Raw genomic sequence first — 16452 nt, 5'->3', positions numbered from 1 at the left:
TTAATGAGGTGTACAAAAGTGTTCATTTTCAGTTAATCCAGACGTCCTTGTATAAAATGATCTGAATGTGGCGATCGTGATTAGGAAGCGCTGAAGCTGTTTTTCTGGTTTGCTGTAACCTTACATAAAGTCTGTGAATTTATGGCTCATAAATCAAAATGCACCCATGAAAATGACACTTAACGGCACTTAAAACCAATCCATCCCGGGTCCATTTCGTCCCAGCATGTGCAATGTCACTATAATGACCCGTGTCATCAAGAACAGGCTAAGGAAACACATTCCTGCAAAGCAACCATATGTAGAGGAAAAGCAGTGGGTGGCAGTGACGTAAAACCTGCTCAGAGAGCACGGTAGTAAGACCTTCGGGGGGAAAAAAACATTGCCTTCTTTTCTGCCTTCTCTCTTCTTACAATCTGGCACAATCACCATTAGTCATTTGAAGTGGCCATGATTTACAAGCATTTTGCTTGTTTTTGTTTGTTCAGCACAAGATTAATCCTCTTTCGTGTCTTTACGTCAGTTTTGGGAAAACGGTACATCAGAAACAACTTAGACGTCATCGTTGTGAATGAGTTATCAGTTCAGATGTTCTTTGGCTTCCTAAGTAGTTTTTTTGTCACTTTAACAGTAGAGAATACACATAATCTCAATCATCAATTAGCTTTGGTACACTCTGTCTCGGAAGGGCTGTTTAATTGACAACAGATTGCATCTATAGCTGCTACTTTGCCTGTTGTTACCCACATGTGTGTGAGCATTAATGCGAAAATAATATAAATTAATTGTTTCTTCTTCTTGGCAAATTATCCTCATGAGGGTTTCTGGGGTGCTGTAGCATAGACTAGTTGGCTATGGGCAGTACAAGGGCTTATCCTGAATTGGTTGCCAGTCAATCCCAGAATATAATGATAAACATAGCTTTCAATTCAGAGCCTGTAAGATACAATCTAGAGTAGCGATTCTCCACTACAAATATCTAGTGGTACATGGGGTTTGTTTGCTGTTACACCAAAGAAATAAAATCTAGCAGAAATGAATTGTATACAAAACACAAAATGGAATAAAGTTTGTAGCTACACATAGAGATGGCTTAACTACAAAAAAGTAAATCCAGTGCAGTGCAATTCATTTGTAGACATGTCATCTTAAATATTTGTTTTATCTGTTTACATTTATGTACAATTATAAATTAAATTCAGTTGGCTATAGTTTTGAAAACTAATTCATTAAGTGCAAATTTCTTCCAATAAATTTTTGCATAGTTTTAATGATGAAATTGTAAACTGTAACAATGGTTTACAATTATTAATACATATTAAATGAACACCTTGGCCTATTTCTATATGTTATTGTATCGTTTATCTCTGTAGTGGTACTTGGATAGATGGGTACTCTTTGGCGGGGTCCTTGGAGGACAACATTAGAAAATCAGTGATCTCAGAGAAGGTTGAACAAGGACATCAAAATTCAACAATGGTTTGCCAAAATGTCTATTCTATCCTGTTTGTTTTTTTAAATTTGAAAGTAAAACCCTGGTTAATGTAACTCCATTTCATGTAAGCAGAGTAGTTGCCAATGTTTCTCCACTTTCATACGTTCCCTGTGATTGACTGGTAAGAAGGTAAGAAAACCAGGGTGTTTTCTGCCTTTGGCCCCAGCTCACCCGTGACCCCAATAGGGACAAGCGCTATAGAAGAATGGATGGTGTTTCGACTGAGCTAATGAATTGTTTAAACAGGATCAAAGTTCTCAGTCTGTAAGATCAGCAGGTCTGGGTAAATATCTCTTTCTCAGAATAACTGAAATGGCTTCGTAGCTTTGTGGGAGAAAAAAAAAAAGCTTTTCAAATGGATTTCAAGCACTTTTTTTCTTCAATAACAAGGTGCCTTATATAACCTTTGAGTTTTATTTTACTTTTATTGTCGAGGCCTGCAAACCTAATAAAAGTACCAGAGAAGGAATGAATAATTTTGATAGACTAGTGACCAATCCTAAAGTAAATTTTTAACGACTATGTTGCTAGTTATTTTTCAAGTTCCCCATAGAGAGTAATTACAAATGATATCATTCTCAAATGTTTTTATGCATTGGATATTTTTTTTCTTTTAAACTTATTCGTTTTATGCGTTGCTAAAAGAGGCAACAAATGAGCCAATTTAATTTGCTGACATTTATTTGAACTTAAAAAGCTCAGACTAGTAGAAAAATAAAAACATGTATCCTGTATAGTATTTCACATCAGTGAACTCAAGTACCCTCACTTCTAGTTCTTGCTCTTAATTGGAGGAAATCCATGATTTGATGAAAATGGTTTTATCATCCTTTCTCAGACGCTCAGCCATGTCCTCAATTGACACAAATGATAATGTTATGCTATTTGGGTTGATTATTGGAAGCACTGAGTCTGGTTTAGGTGATATGCTTACTTATAGTTGCATTCTGACATTTAATCATGTGAGATTTTGCAAATGTAGGCCAAGCTTGACAGAAAGTAAAACTGTGGTTGTATTTGTATAGTAATGCTCCATTTTTGCTTGTGTGCAATGGAAATAAAAATTATCCAGCATAATACATCACCCACCCAAAAATCCAAATAACGGTCACCCACAAGAGATGCCAAATAAAGCCAAACAAAAATGTAATTGCTTGACACATAATACATCCTTTTACCTCATTTGACCTGTTGGTTATTCAGTTTTGCTTGCCTCAATAAGAGGAGATAAAAATAATATATAATTCCAGTGGTTTAAGACTTTTATTTATCTTGTGTAGAACCACATTGAGTTAATGTTGGGATTTAGTTGGCGTTGGTTGGATGAGACCCGAGCCACCACTTTGGATGTGGGGGTGAGCAGCTATGTCGAAATCGAGGGGTATTATGGCATTTGTGGTCAGAATAGATGTATGACTCAATCAACCTAGGAAACCAACCGGTGACTGGAAGATAAACTACAATTTATGAAATATCACAAGGCTTTATTCACTCAAGAACTACCTATAAAATGTTGCTTGTAACCAAGTAGTGATCTACAAAAATATTCCTCTTACCCTCCATTATCTATCTGTGTTCTAGGTTTCATTAAAAGTGGGGTGTTTTTTACATTATCAAATTAAATATATATATATATATATATATATATATATATATATATATATATATATATATATATATATATATATATATATATATATATATATATATATATATATATATATATATATATATATATATATATATATATATATATATATATATATATATATACATATATATACATATATATATATATATACATATATATATATATATATATATATATATATATATATATATATATATATATATATATATATATATATATATATATATATATATATATATATATATATATATATATATATATATTAGAATTCCTCTTTAGACCAATGACTGAATAAGTAAAGATTTTATGATGACTTTATTGATAACTGTAACCACATTGTACTCAATAGTTGGTGTTTACCGTATGAATAAAAAAGAAATGCCCATGTAAACAACAACAAAAAGAGTGCCTTATATCGATTTTGTGTTCCCCAAAGTGCGAAAAATCTTTCCACGCAATTCCATTTTGCAATTCTTCGCACCGCAGTAAACACAGCTGTTTTACACTCATTAAAAATAATGTACATCCGAACACAAAATCCCAATGTATCAAATTATACTTTTAGCATTGACAACATCAAAACTGGGTTCTACATCTAAAATTTTTCAATAAAAGTAACGGTTGTTGTTAATTTTTGTCCACAGGAGGAAGCATGAACAACTATTTACAAGGCCGCTGACTACTAGAAGTGAAGCAACAATGAGGGCAAGGCCGCTTATTGTACTTTTGACTAAAAAGTACAAAATACTCACAAAAAGGTATCTTACTCTACCCCTGACAGACGATACAACTCTTCATTTTTGCTGATGTCTGACCCGAATCATTTCTTTTTAAGGATTGAGCAAAACGAATTTGCACTTTTTCATGTTCAGCTCACAAAGATTGACACACATTTCACACACAGTTTCATTCACATGATAAAAGATTTCATGGGATTCTCTCAACGACGTCCATATCCACGGAGAAAATATTTAGATGTGCTGCCGTGCGACATTTTCGGAGAAGTCTGACTCATGGGGGCCAAAACACAGCAAGTACAGTTTGCAGCTTTGGGAGGTGTTCCATATCGGTGCAAGTGTTTGTTAGTATAGTGCTGCCATCCAGAAATGGAGCTCTCACACCAAACCTCCAAAAGCATAAAGTTCTCGATTTGGCCTTCTCACCTTCAATGCCATGGTAATGCAATGCGGATAAACAGAGAGAACAAAACTTTGATTTATGAAAGTGGTTTTAACGATATGTATCAAAGTGTGTTTTGGATTTAGTTTGATCTTTGTCTTAATTCCCAGCATTTCCTTTTCTTGACATCTGATTTGAAGATCATTTCTACCTTTTGTCGCTCGTGCTGCTCGCCTAATCGGCTTCCCCCAGCTCCTCGTTTCTTGTCCAGGTGGTTCTCATTCTCCTGTCATATTGTTTTTTAGCTCTTTGTTGATGTCAGGCAGGTTTCAAGGGCTCTTTTATCTTTTGTATTGTTGTAATCAAAAACATACACATCTTGGGCCACATTTAAAGCTGCATCCAATCAGATTCCTCCTCTAAACCGATTTTTAAAAATCTGACTGTTCACACTGTTTTTAGCAAGTCTCAAAATTAAATCTGGACCTGTTCAGAATGGGGCTCATTTTTGACCCATTTGCCCGGTCGCCTTGGCAACAAAGATGTCATCCAGCTTAGAATGACGTCCCAAACAATCAAACCGCATTTGAGCTGTTAAAACTGAGAAAAATCTTAGATCAAATATAAAATTACTTTTTCAGTATGCGATTCCAATCACAAAATGGATTTCTGTGTTGTATGACTGTTACAAAGTCATCCAGTTTCAATGTGGATGGGCTAAAAATCTGATTTTGTCTGCCAATTTGAACAAAGCCAAACTGACAGCAGGCAGGCATATGAGTTATTGAATCCTCAAAGTCTACCTCCGGTGAGAATTTGAGTGAGAGCAGTTGTTTTTCTACTGCCGTGTAAATGGCAGTTCACACTGTGATCCGCCTCCAGCTCACCTGGAACTTTAATGAGTACAAGAAGTATATTCATGTAACACCGCAATGTTAAATGTTAAAAAATACAGACTCACTACGTAGCATGAGCCAAACTGGGTGGTTTATGCCTGGCACTTCGCAATGATTGATGGTGAATTAATGACCCTGTAGTCCACTACTGAGCTATGTCACTTTTCTGCTAAAATGATGTAGAAACTGTCTAAAACTGTATACATGGATGCCAGTGTTTGGCCTTTTCTGGTCACCTATGAACTTATTTTCTGCCTACATGAAAGCCTTTCACAAAAATCTGTCCTATAAAAGTACCTTCCTCTGAAATACATAACCAAAAACATTTTTTTCTAGATTTTTAAGAGGACATACATAACATAGTTGATCACCAAAAATGGTATTATCTCCATTTGTTTTTTTTCCATTTTTTTTGTTTCATAATCTGTTGAAACAACAACAATTGACAACATATAAAATACTACTGTTGTAATATTCATTCATTAATTTCACAGGAGTGCGGGATCGAGCCTAACTCAGCTATAGTACCCGTGAAAACCCTACGCAGGCACGGGGGGAACATGGAACTTCAACACAGGAAGGGATTGAACCCACAATCTCAGAACTGCGAGGCAGTCATGCTCAATAAGGTATGCTGCCTGTAATATTAGTGCTTTGACATTTTTTGTGTCTATATACATTGTCTATTTATCATCCAGTACCAAGAACAGCTGTTATTTACATCTTAATACCATTGATTCATTCAATATCTGAGTGGCTCTTAGTCATCAAACCTCATCAATGAACATGCTAAGCACAGTAAAATATGCATAGGTTACCCTTGCTTGACGCCTGTTCAGATGACTGGATGGTTCATTTTGAGGAACAAGTGTTTCTCATTATGCTGACTATTGTACTTGGCAAAGAGGCCGCACAATCTTGCTAGTGTAAAAATCTGCTTCCCAGTGCCTGGTTGGAATACCATATATAGTTTCACCTGTTAGCCTTCTCACATAGTCCAGTCACAGTCTCTGTTCTTGATCTGCATCATACAGTATGAATCAAAATAAGGATTTAAAGGGGACACGTTATGAAAATTGACTTTTTTTATGTCTTTATATTTGCATGCCCCTCTACCTCCCTAGTAAGGCCTGTACAGGGGTGCTGTAGTGCACTGTTTCCCAAAGCAGATTTTTTTGGATTCATCTCATTCCTTTTTCTGAGCCACTTTGTCCTCACAAGGATCCCAGGGGGTGCTAGAGCCTATCCCAGATGACTTTTGGGATTTGGCAGGGGACACACTGAGTTGGTGGCCAACCACTCGCAGGGACAAGGAGACAAACAACCATCCATGCTCACATCCATACCTAGGGGCAATTTAGTGTGCCCAATCAGCCTACCATGCATGTCTTTGGAATGTGGGAGGAAACCGGAGTACCCGGAAGAAACCCACGTACGCCCGGGGAGAACATGCAAACTTGACACAGGTGGATTGACCTGGATCAATACCGGACGAGAAACACTGCTCCTCAGCATTGTCAGACAAGTTGGTTCGGGCATCAGTTCGACAACTCTGTTGTGAAGTGTTCCGCCCATTGAGAGGAGGCCCTAGGTACGAATAAGGACACGTTAATGCTTACCCTGAGGCAAACTTGGGGTCCCCCTGGTGGAGTTGGATGTAATCTCTGGGGAGGAAGATGCTTCATCTTGAAGCTGCTGCAATCATGAGCCGAAAGCAGAGAAGCATAAATGAATGGCTAGAATTTGTAGTGTGAGCATCGAAATAGTTGTTCAAAAAATGTCATGACATAACCACTAAATCGGTAAAATTGATCAAATTTTTTTTTCCTTTTTAATCGGGCCTCGTCTGTGGTACTTGGCTGTGATTTGTAACGCAACAGGTTCACTCAGAGCGCTGTTTTTGTAGAGCCAGGTTAAATATTTGAGCAGCACATGTGGGGGTGAATGGTGGCACAGGATTTCATCACAAAGCTGTGAGGGGCGAGTCAGTAGGGGGTCATTTTAACAGTAGTGTCAACACGGTGAGCTCCCACCTCTGTCGACTCAGCAAACAGTATGTGGCAGATCTTCTGAAAGACCCGGTGGGTTTTTCTCAGAAGACCTTTTGACAGTGCCAAACGGGTTTAGGACGAGGCTTCCTCTCATCGACTGAGAATGGTTGTCCAAATGCGCCAAGCGAGATCTAAGAATCCCGAAAGCTCCCAAGGACATGCGAGAAACAGCTGCTCGCTTCATTGAGAGGAGTTTTATTCTGACAATTCTGTCCTGTCATCGTTGTAGGATTGTACAATGATGGCAACACAAACTAGGCGGCCCGTTTTCAATTATCATACCTGTCAACCTCGAACCATTTGTGATCTTACCAAATTTTGTTTTCGCCCTTACATATATGTATAAATACATGGAAAATCTTACCACTTTACTTTTTTGTAAAAAATCACGAACAACAAGTAGAAAATGCCAGAAACAGCTGATCAAATGAAAGTAAACATAAACAAGGGAACAGGAAACGGAAATCACATGGTGAAAGTGTTACAAAACGAAATGTTTATCATGATCTTTTTTTTTTAGCCAATCAGAGGCGCCGGTACATATATCACTTGGCAGACATGCGTTTCCGGGAAGAAACAATGGCGGATGGTGAAAAATGGCTAGAAAGTGCCTTAATTTATTTTTTTTTCTCAAAATCACCGTTTAGCGTACCATTTTCATGTGTACAGCGTACCAATATAAAAATGGGCTTTCAGTTGTACCAATTACGGCGAGAACGTACCAGTTGACAGGTATGAATTATCTAGCCAAGTCTTTCAATCCCTGATCTGAGGTTCAGGCCCACTCTGTTCTGAACAGCAAGGCCACCTCCGTCGTGTACCATCAAGTGGTTTTGGCTTTCAGCTACTGCTGTGTGGGTTTGTGTTTGCCTAGCCTGCCTGTCTGGACATCCAACAAAGCTCACACCAATCCTCTAACCTCATTGTCCACAAACAAACATTTACTAGGCAGCAAGATTTTTTTTTTTTTTATCCTACTACGACACGTGACAGGCTATTCACGGCATCTTTATATTTTTTTATTTGCTCCACATCAAGCACAACTTGGTCTTTCTTCAGAAATCATATGTCATTGTGCTAAATAGACTATACCGAATAGATTAGATAACTTTATTCATATAGTATTCGGGAAATTTCACTGTCAGAATAGCAAGACGGTGAGAATACAGACTCAGTAAAATACATTCTTAGAAATAAATAAATCAGTTCATATATAAATAGCTCTAAATCATATCCCTATGGCCTTTATGTCTTTATGTATTCACATTCTGTCCTTTGCTATTTCTTCCAGTGTCCTCTGGGCATCATCTACCCCCACCCTCTCATCCTAAAAATGCCAAAATTCAGCTCCAATCCATTTTAAATGCAGTTGTACCTATTTTCCACAAGAGATGACATCAGAGAAATCTCATTCGTAAATCTCTTCCTGTTGTACCCATGATCTTTTAAGTAGCAAGTCATTCGTCAACATGGTGTCCAAGTTCTTTGTTGAGGTCAATGTTTGCCATTGACCTTTTTACTCCTCGTCACCCTAGTCTGCCTTGTGTTTGGGGTTTCCATGTGAGCTATGTCAACCAAACAGACGCTAACATTGTTTTCTTCTTGGAACATAAAAGTTCTACAAAAAAACCCATTTGCAATTAGGTTGGAATGTTGAAGAAAATGTAAATGTTACTTTTCGACTTATATTCAATTCAATACATAAAGACAATATACTGTATTTGACATTTGTTTGAAAATATAATGACTAAAAGGAGTCTCGTCTGGAGAAATCTATGGAAAGACTAAGAACTGGCATTGAATACCCATGACCTTCAATCCATTAAGTGGAATTGCAATGAAAGCCAGCATTATTGTGTAAAAAAAATAATAATATTGCCACGTGAGCTCAAGAACAGAAAGAAAAAGGACAATCATTTCCAAAGACAAACACCAGAACACATTGATGGATAGATAAGTTCAGTAGTATGTCGTTTGCAAAAAGTTATGCTGGCAATTTTAAAGGAAAACTGGCAGGCCTACCACATTTCTTTGCCCACACCTGCTTCCACATTCAAATAAACATCTATTTTGTGTTTATATACAAAACATTTGGATTTACTCAGGCTGTTTTCTCAGTTTGTCGCCCACAGACTTACCCAGAGAGTTTTCCAACACTTCATGCAAAAACACTATGACAGCACTTCACGTGAAACAGTTACGTACAGTAATTCATTATTTTTAACTTAGACAACTTCACCATCCCAAATCCTCGTATTTCTTCAACACCCTGGAAAAAAGTTCTATATTTCAACATCAATGGTGTATTTATTTTTTGGGGAGATTGAAATGAATATTTTCTCTAATTTTCATTAACTGACAAATCCAACAAGCTTTCCTTCCAATATGAAAACGGAACCTAAATTTCAACTCTATTATTCAAATATTATTCCTTGCATTATTTATTATCATGAGTTCAACAACAACTCTGGATGAGGATACACTGCTCCCTTGTGGAACGATATGTGCATTCACATCCTCCAGTAGACTCGAAATGGTCTAAATTTCTTACTTCCCAAAGAGTTGTGCTGCTTTTTAAAAATTTTAAAAAGATATCATTTTTTCCACTTGGCAGAAATCCCCTAAAAGTAGCAACCCCCCTATTTAGTCTTGCCATTATATGTAAATTACACAGTAGTTTTTACATGCAATAAGAAAAAATGCATTCTTTTTGTTCTTCAATTTCAAATTTAACCAATGTTTTTTTTTTTTCTCACTACAGGGACTTTTCCAGCAATGATCAAGTGGTCATATCCTCAATGAAAGGTACAATACGCAGCCCACCAGATGCTAAGCCTACAAGCCAGACAGCCTGTGGGCGTCCAAAATATGTCTGCTTTATGTGCAGCTCTGCTCACGTAAGTAGTCTTTGCTTTTGTTCCATGTCAGTGCTGCCCCATATATTTTCATTTGCACTCAAAAGTCTGAGAACATTTTGTCATTTCCCATATATTATGCTTTAAAACACTGATTTACAATATCTAAGTCATTAAAATGTGACTATTTGGACAGTTTTCTGGAAGAGTTTGGTGTACTTTACTACGTTTATTTCATACAACTGCTGTAGAGAACTGGATAAGACAAAGTAAATTATTAGCTTTTTTTAATCCAAGTTGTGCTGGAATTTTAGGGATGTAAAAATGAGAACAGGGTGATGGATATCAATGCTTGTTTTATACCTTGTCAAAATGTTCAGCTTGAAATACATTTCATTATTTTGACATGTGAAGTAACTATACTGCATTCATTTGATACATTCTTGTCCTTTTGCCCGACCACAATTTAGCTTATAATATTTAGTTATTAGCCCTCATTTTTTTCAATCTAGCACTTAGCAATCAACCTGGTATGCAAATATGTCTGTGCTGCAAAGTACAACAACTGTCATATGATTATTGTTGTTCTTTTAGTTGATTTTAACCAGTAATGACCTTATATCACTAGAAATGCTCACCACAGCACAAAAAATAACCAAGTTTGCCACTTGTTAAATTTAAGCAGAGCTTTTTAGACAACCTTGTTCCAGATAATTATGACAACATCAAATACAAACCTTGTGGAGAGTACATTTTGTCATTTATAAGCCCAATAAGCCTCTTCTACATGTTAAATTCACTCAAAACTAGAATGGAAACTTTGGAGGCAACCTTAGTGGGTTTTGCATTCTTACCTCACATTTCTCAAATTAATCTGAAATAAATTAGAGTGCACCTCATTGTTTGATGTTTCAATAAATATGTTATTTGATTTTAATTAAATAAATCTGTAGGATTTGTAGTACTTCTTAAATTCCTCCCCAACTTCCCCAACTGGGCGAGGTCAACCTCCTCCTCATGTAAAGAAAAGCCAGATATGTGGCCCCTCCCAAAAGACCAATCAAAAGTGTAGTTCCGGCAATAACTGGCGCATTTTTCCGGGCAACACGAAAAGCAACCGGGAGCACGGCTGAGATCAGAATGTTGTTAACGTGTCCGAGGACTCTTCTGAATGCCGACCGCTCCAGTACGCGCTCGTAGTACGTCTCCAGGTTGGCACGGCTGCCATTACCCCAGTAGCGGCGTGATAGGCCGAGGAACTTGAGACGGTGCAAGGTGACAGCCAGGGAGACGTCAGCCATGCTGAAGAACTCCCCGCATAGCCACGACTGTTGACTGCTTTCCTCTGAAATAGAAAATTTGCTTTATTCCCCCGTAACTCACTTGAATGTGTCATTCATAGTACCTGGAGTTTCCTCCACTCTCCTCTGCAACTCAGTCTCCACCTGATCCATTACATTCTCCAGTTCATCCAAAAGCTTCTTCAAGTACTTCATGTTGTCGTGGTCAAACAACTTGGACTGCAAGCACAATTTCAATAATATTTTTAAAAGGACATCTGACAATTCAAGAAAGAGAAATAAATCAAACTCAAACTAGAGGACAGTGGTGATGCTGAGGAGTTAAAATAATCCCACCTGATATCATTTTCTGAACCGCTTTATCCTCACTAGGGTTGTAGAGGGTGCTGGAGCCTATCCTAGCTGACTCCGGGCCAGAGGCCCTGAATTGGTGGCCAGCCAATCGCAGGGCATGATTATGACAAACAGTCATTCACGCTCACTCATACCTAGGGGCGATTTAGGGTGTCCAATCAGCCTACCATGCATGTTTTTGGAATGTGGGAGTAAACCGGAGTACCCGGAGGAAACCCACGCAGCCCGGGGAGAACATGCAAACTCGACATAAGGGCTAACCGATCTGGATTTGAACCCAAGTCCCCCACTGTGAGGCTGACGTACTAACCACTCAGCCGCTGGAGTTAAAATGATAGTATACGAAATTAGGAAAAAAGACAAGTCACAATTTTACCTTTAATCGCCTCTGTTTTGCTATATAAGCATCTTTCAGCTCCGGATTCTCCTCTGCCAGTTTCTTCAGCTCCGACTCTGTATTTAGGATCTGTGCTGTGGCATAAACATTTTTACCATTAGTTGTAAGTAGTAACTCAGAGTTAGGGGGAATGGCTTCCATGTCATTGTATACAAGTGCATTGAATGAATGTCCTACTTCGTATGCTTGTTGCAGCATAAGCTGGAATGTGCGAGTCAACAGTAATCTCAGGGTGAAGGATGCAGCCATGGGTGTAGGCATCCATCTGAAGTGAGTCCAGCAGCTCTCTGTAGTGTTGCACTCTGTGGTAGTATGTGCTGCCTTCTTCTGGTATCAGTCTGAGAGTGCCATCTGCAGGTCAAGTATAGGGACACAGAATGTTTTAACATAATAGCAATTTTAGCAGTGATTCCTTATCCTTGATATGTAGCATGCTGTTGTGTATGCTTTATAAAATATATACTACATGCTGGATAGCAAGGATATCGAACCCAAACTGGAGTAAAAGCTATGCTACAGGACTTGGATGATTTCATGCTTACCAGATTGTTTCGCCATATAAACCATCTTGATAAAGCTATCATGGGTCGATACATGCCAAAAGGAAATGTTTAAAGTATTAACAAATAAAACTTAAAATGTACAAGTTGTATTTCAGGTCAAATTTGCATTCATTTATTTATTGGTGTCTTATCTTCACAAGGGTTGCAGTGGAAATAAAAAATTGGTCTGTTTGATCCAAAAAAGAAAGACCTAAACATAGCCCTGTTGGTACTATGTGATTGTCGTTATTGTTGTCTTACCATCTGTGAAGTTGTTTTCAAGGTAGTCCATGATTTGCGTGGGATCACAGATGATGCTGTCTCCATGCACCAGGACGGGTACCTCCCCAGTAGGATTGAGACGCATGAACCAGGGCTCATTGTGCTCGCTCAGTGGTAAACTCACATCATACTCTTCACAATGTAAACCTTTCTCTGCGATAGCCAAACGGACCTGTCAAATAAGCCGCTTTAATCGGACAGACCAAATGCTAGAGAAAGTATAAGAGTGGTTATCCAAATTTTAATGCCACATAGTATTTGTATTCTGTCAAGGCTTAAGGTTCATTAACATTGTTGTTTTTTTGATAGCCACTTTAAGACAATTGGTTGGATATTTTATAAATGGGATGTCCGTGATCAAAAATTGCATTGTATATTAAGGATCTTTGGTCCAATTGCATCATTTTCAGAGGATTGGAATTGGGTAAAATTAAAAAAATAATAACTGTATGTATTGGATTTTAGGTATTAACACATTAGCTGCCATTGATGGAGACGTCCAATCCATTTTTTTTTTACATTTTGGATATACTATAATACTTTTTTCCACGACTTAATACATATCCTCAATATCGGCAGATTCTCAAAATTAAGCGAGTTGGAGTCACATGCAAAAATATGTGATGGGGACATCCCTGTTATAAACTATAACAGTTTGAAGATAAACAATGTGGCTAAACCTAGGATAATTTAGTAAAAGTTGTTAAAATGCTTCAAATTTGTAGTTGTACTTGATCAAAAAGTGAATATAATATTGCCACTAAGGACAAATTTATAGATTTAATTCGATTTAATACATTTAAAATCAATACCAACAACATTTAAAACATTCAAATGTCCTGTGAACCATTACTTCCCACTGCAAAAATATTTTTAAAAATTGATAAGAGTTTGAAATCATGCGAAACAAAAGACAGAAATGAAAATGTCTCTAAATTGAAACACGACTGACGTTGATCTTTACATCCCAAGGGTCTTTATAAATGCCAAATAGGCGTCTCCAATCGGGAGCTGTCCATGGGCGTCTGGTGCTGAAAATAGACACTTACCTTCTGGGAATTGAACGATTGCGTCCAGTGATAAAGGGTTAACTTGGTTTCATTTGCTTTGCCAACTGCGTCACACTCGCCCGATTCCTTCTTCACCAGAGCCGCGTTTTCATCTTGAAATTCCGAGCTGTTTTCAGTCTCCATCTTTTCTGTTTGGGGGGCACAGGGGACAAGTGAGGATGAGCAAGCACGCAGTGTTCAAGTTGGTATAATGCACCCCCTGCTGGCACGGGGTTTTAATACACGCCAATCGAAAGTTTCCTTTCAGCTCTAATATTTCGTGTACTTCATAATTTCTGATTTAATATATGTAGTATTACCCAAAGATAGCCACATAAAGGGGTAAATATGAATTTCCAAAGTAGAAGATACGACATTGGAATGCTTTCTTTGGTTGTAACTGAATGTAATAGTATAAAAAGCTAATAATTTATTTTTAAGTTGCTGGTATACAGTCAAACTAAATTGTGGGGACTTGCAGTACCTTTAGTACTGAATATACCTCAAAATGCAATCTTAAGGTCCACCATATCAACACATTTTCAAATTGGACAGCGGATGTCGCTGTCGTCACCTTTTAGTACGTAAACGTGATATGACGTAACATTGAGAGCAAAATACCGTACCTATAATAAACCCTTAATATATTAAAACACAGATAACCACTAAATATTATGATACAAACATCCACGTGTTGAATTTCGAATTTATCAGATGCCCATATATAACCATATACCATCATAAAGTCATATACAATTTGAACCTACTCATTTTTCGATGTAACTTCATGTTAACTAATGTAACCTAAAATTCAAACGCGTGTCCATTTTTCCCGGAAACAGCTTTTTTAAAATTGTGTAACGCTTAAGTCAATCTTGGTGGAGGATGGAGTGATGCATCCATGACAGGGGAGGAGGAGGAGGTGGAAGAGTGGGCGGCAACCTCGCGTGGGATTGGCCGGGTGGCACGCTCCAACGGGGGTATCTCTCTCTCCTCCCTCCCTCCCTCGGTGGCCAGTGGGCAAGAGGGGGGGAGAAAGCTACCACACTCGCCGATCAACCCGGCGCGCAGATCCGGTAAATGACGCCCACCTTTCATACCTTTACACTGCCTATTTGAAACGATTCCGCGTACCGATCTATTAGGGGAAGAGGGGGGCGGGGGGTGCTTTACCTTGTCTATATTTCCCGATCATCATTTCTACCCTCTGCTTGTTTTTTTTTCTTTTTCTCCACCAGTCATCCTCTCTCCCGTTGGCCCTGGACGTCCCTGCCTTGGTCGTGCCGTTTCTCCCCAGCTTTGCATCTGAATGACGGGCGGAAGGTTCGATTTCGACGACGGTGGCACGTACTGCGGTGGTTGGGAGGATGGCAAAGCCCACGGACACGGCATCTGCACCGGACCCAAGGGCCAGGGCGAGTATGCAGGCTCTTGGTCACACGGCTTTGAGATAGTCGGTGTCTATACCTGGCCCAGTGGGAACACCTATAAGGGTTACTGGTCCCAGGGTAAAAGGCATGGGCTTGGTGTGGAGAATAAAGGCAAGTGGATCTACCGTGGGGAATGGAGCCACGGGTTCAAGGGGCGTTATGGCGTGCGCCAGAGTCACAACACACCTGCAAGATACGATGGCACCTGGAGCAACGGACTCCAAGATGGATATGGCATTGAAACTTACGGCGATGGAGGTAAGGCAACATGTTGCGTCAACCGAGTGAAGCGTTAGGTGCGATACTTGAACGCACCATTGGAGGGCTTCTTTGCATGAAAAGGCAGAGGAAGGCATATTAACACAGGCAAAAATGTTAACTGTGGCCACACCTTACGTCAGAAGCATTATAAAAAATCTAATCTGCTAAATTATCATCTCTTTTTCTGAACTGCTTCATCCTTATTAGGGTCGTGGGGGTGCTGGACCCAATCCCAGCAGACTCCAGGCCAGAGGCGGGGCAAAAGGAGACGGACAACCATGTACACTTAAACTCATACCTAGAAGCAATTTAGAGTGTCCAATCAGCCTACCATGCATGTTTTTGGAATGTGGGAGGAAACCGGAGTACCCGCAGAAAACCCACATCGCCCCGGGGAGAACATACAAACTCCACACAGGTGGCCCGACCTGGATTTATACCCCGAACCCCAGAGCTGTGAGGTCAACGCGCTAACCACTCACGCCATTGGGCCGCCCTCCTAAAAAATCCAATTGGCTAACTTATTTTTTAAGAATAATTTATTATTTGTTTTTTATGGGCTTTGATGAATTTGAGTATGTTTTTAAGAGAGAATCTGAGGAAGAAAAACATGAAACGAGGCAAAGAGCAACTGTATATACAAAATATGATTAGATGCAAATAACACATTCATTTTGGCTGGGAGTTGCCATGTGGCTCGTGAGCCGCATGTCACCACCCCTTGCCTTAGGTGCACATAGTACCTGGAGTAAGGGACTTTCTTCCCATC

The 16452-nt window shown here is 38.8% G+C and overlaps 3 protein-coding genes across 9 annotated transcripts in view; 2 read left to right on the top strand and 1 right to left on the bottom strand.

Moving 5' to 3' along the window:
- LOC144209777 (uncharacterized) overlaps positions 1-12043 on the top strand; it is a 101374-nt gene extending 89331 nt beyond the window's left edge. For 3 of the 4 annotated variants that reach the window (XM_077736280.1, XM_077736278.1, XM_077736281.1), the window contains 3 exons: positions 3791-3904; positions 5656-5790; positions 9974-12043. In XM_077736280.1, coding sequence (XP_077592406.1) covers positions 3791-3904; positions 5656-5686 — 145 coding nt within the window. In that variant the 3' untranslated portion in view covers positions 5687-5790; positions 9974-12043. Of the gene's footprint in view, positions 1-3790; positions 3905-5655; positions 5791-9330; positions 9409-9973 lie in introns of all 4 variants that reach the window. The other variant, XM_077736279.1, reaches the window with a different exon arrangement.
- Positions 10407-14183, bottom strand: gdap1 (ganglioside induced differentiation associated protein 1). The gene is made up of 6 exons (XM_077736271.1): positions 13993-14183; positions 12923-13115; positions 12297-12470; positions 12099-12193; positions 11473-11587; positions 10407-11412 (listed from the first exon to the last, which is right to left on the bottom strand). The coding sequence occupies exons 1-6, from the start codon at positions 14134-14136 to the stop codon at positions 11036-11038; spliced, it is 1098 nt and encodes a 365-aa protein (XP_077592397.1). The 5' UTR covers positions 14137-14183; the 3' UTR covers positions 10407-11035.
- Positions 12052-16452, top strand: part of LOC144209770 (junctophilin-1-like) — a 28318-nt gene continuing 23917 nt past the window's right edge. Inside the window, exons 1-3 of one of the 4 annotated variants that reach the window (XM_077736269.1) lie at positions 12052-13057; positions 14901-15068; positions 15231-15680. In XM_077736269.1, coding sequence (XP_077592395.1) covers positions 15302-15680 — 379 coding nt within the window. In that variant the 5' untranslated portion in view covers positions 12052-13057; positions 14901-15068; positions 15231-15301. The remainder of the gene's footprint in view (positions 13058-14900; positions 15069-15230; positions 15681-16452) is intronic. The other 3 variants (XM_077736268.1, XM_077736265.1, XM_077736266.1) reach the window with 3 other exon arrangements.

Source organism: Stigmatopora nigra, chromosome 16 (genome assembly GCF_051989575.1).
Source record: "Stigmatopora nigra isolate UIUO_SnigA chromosome 16, RoL_Snig_1.1, whole genome shotgun sequence".
Taxonomy (NCBI): domain Eukaryota; kingdom Metazoa; phylum Chordata; class Actinopteri; order Syngnathiformes; family Syngnathidae; genus Stigmatopora; species Stigmatopora nigra.
Note: the sequence above shows the minus strand (reverse complement) of the source record. Positions and strands in the feature narration are given on the sequence as shown.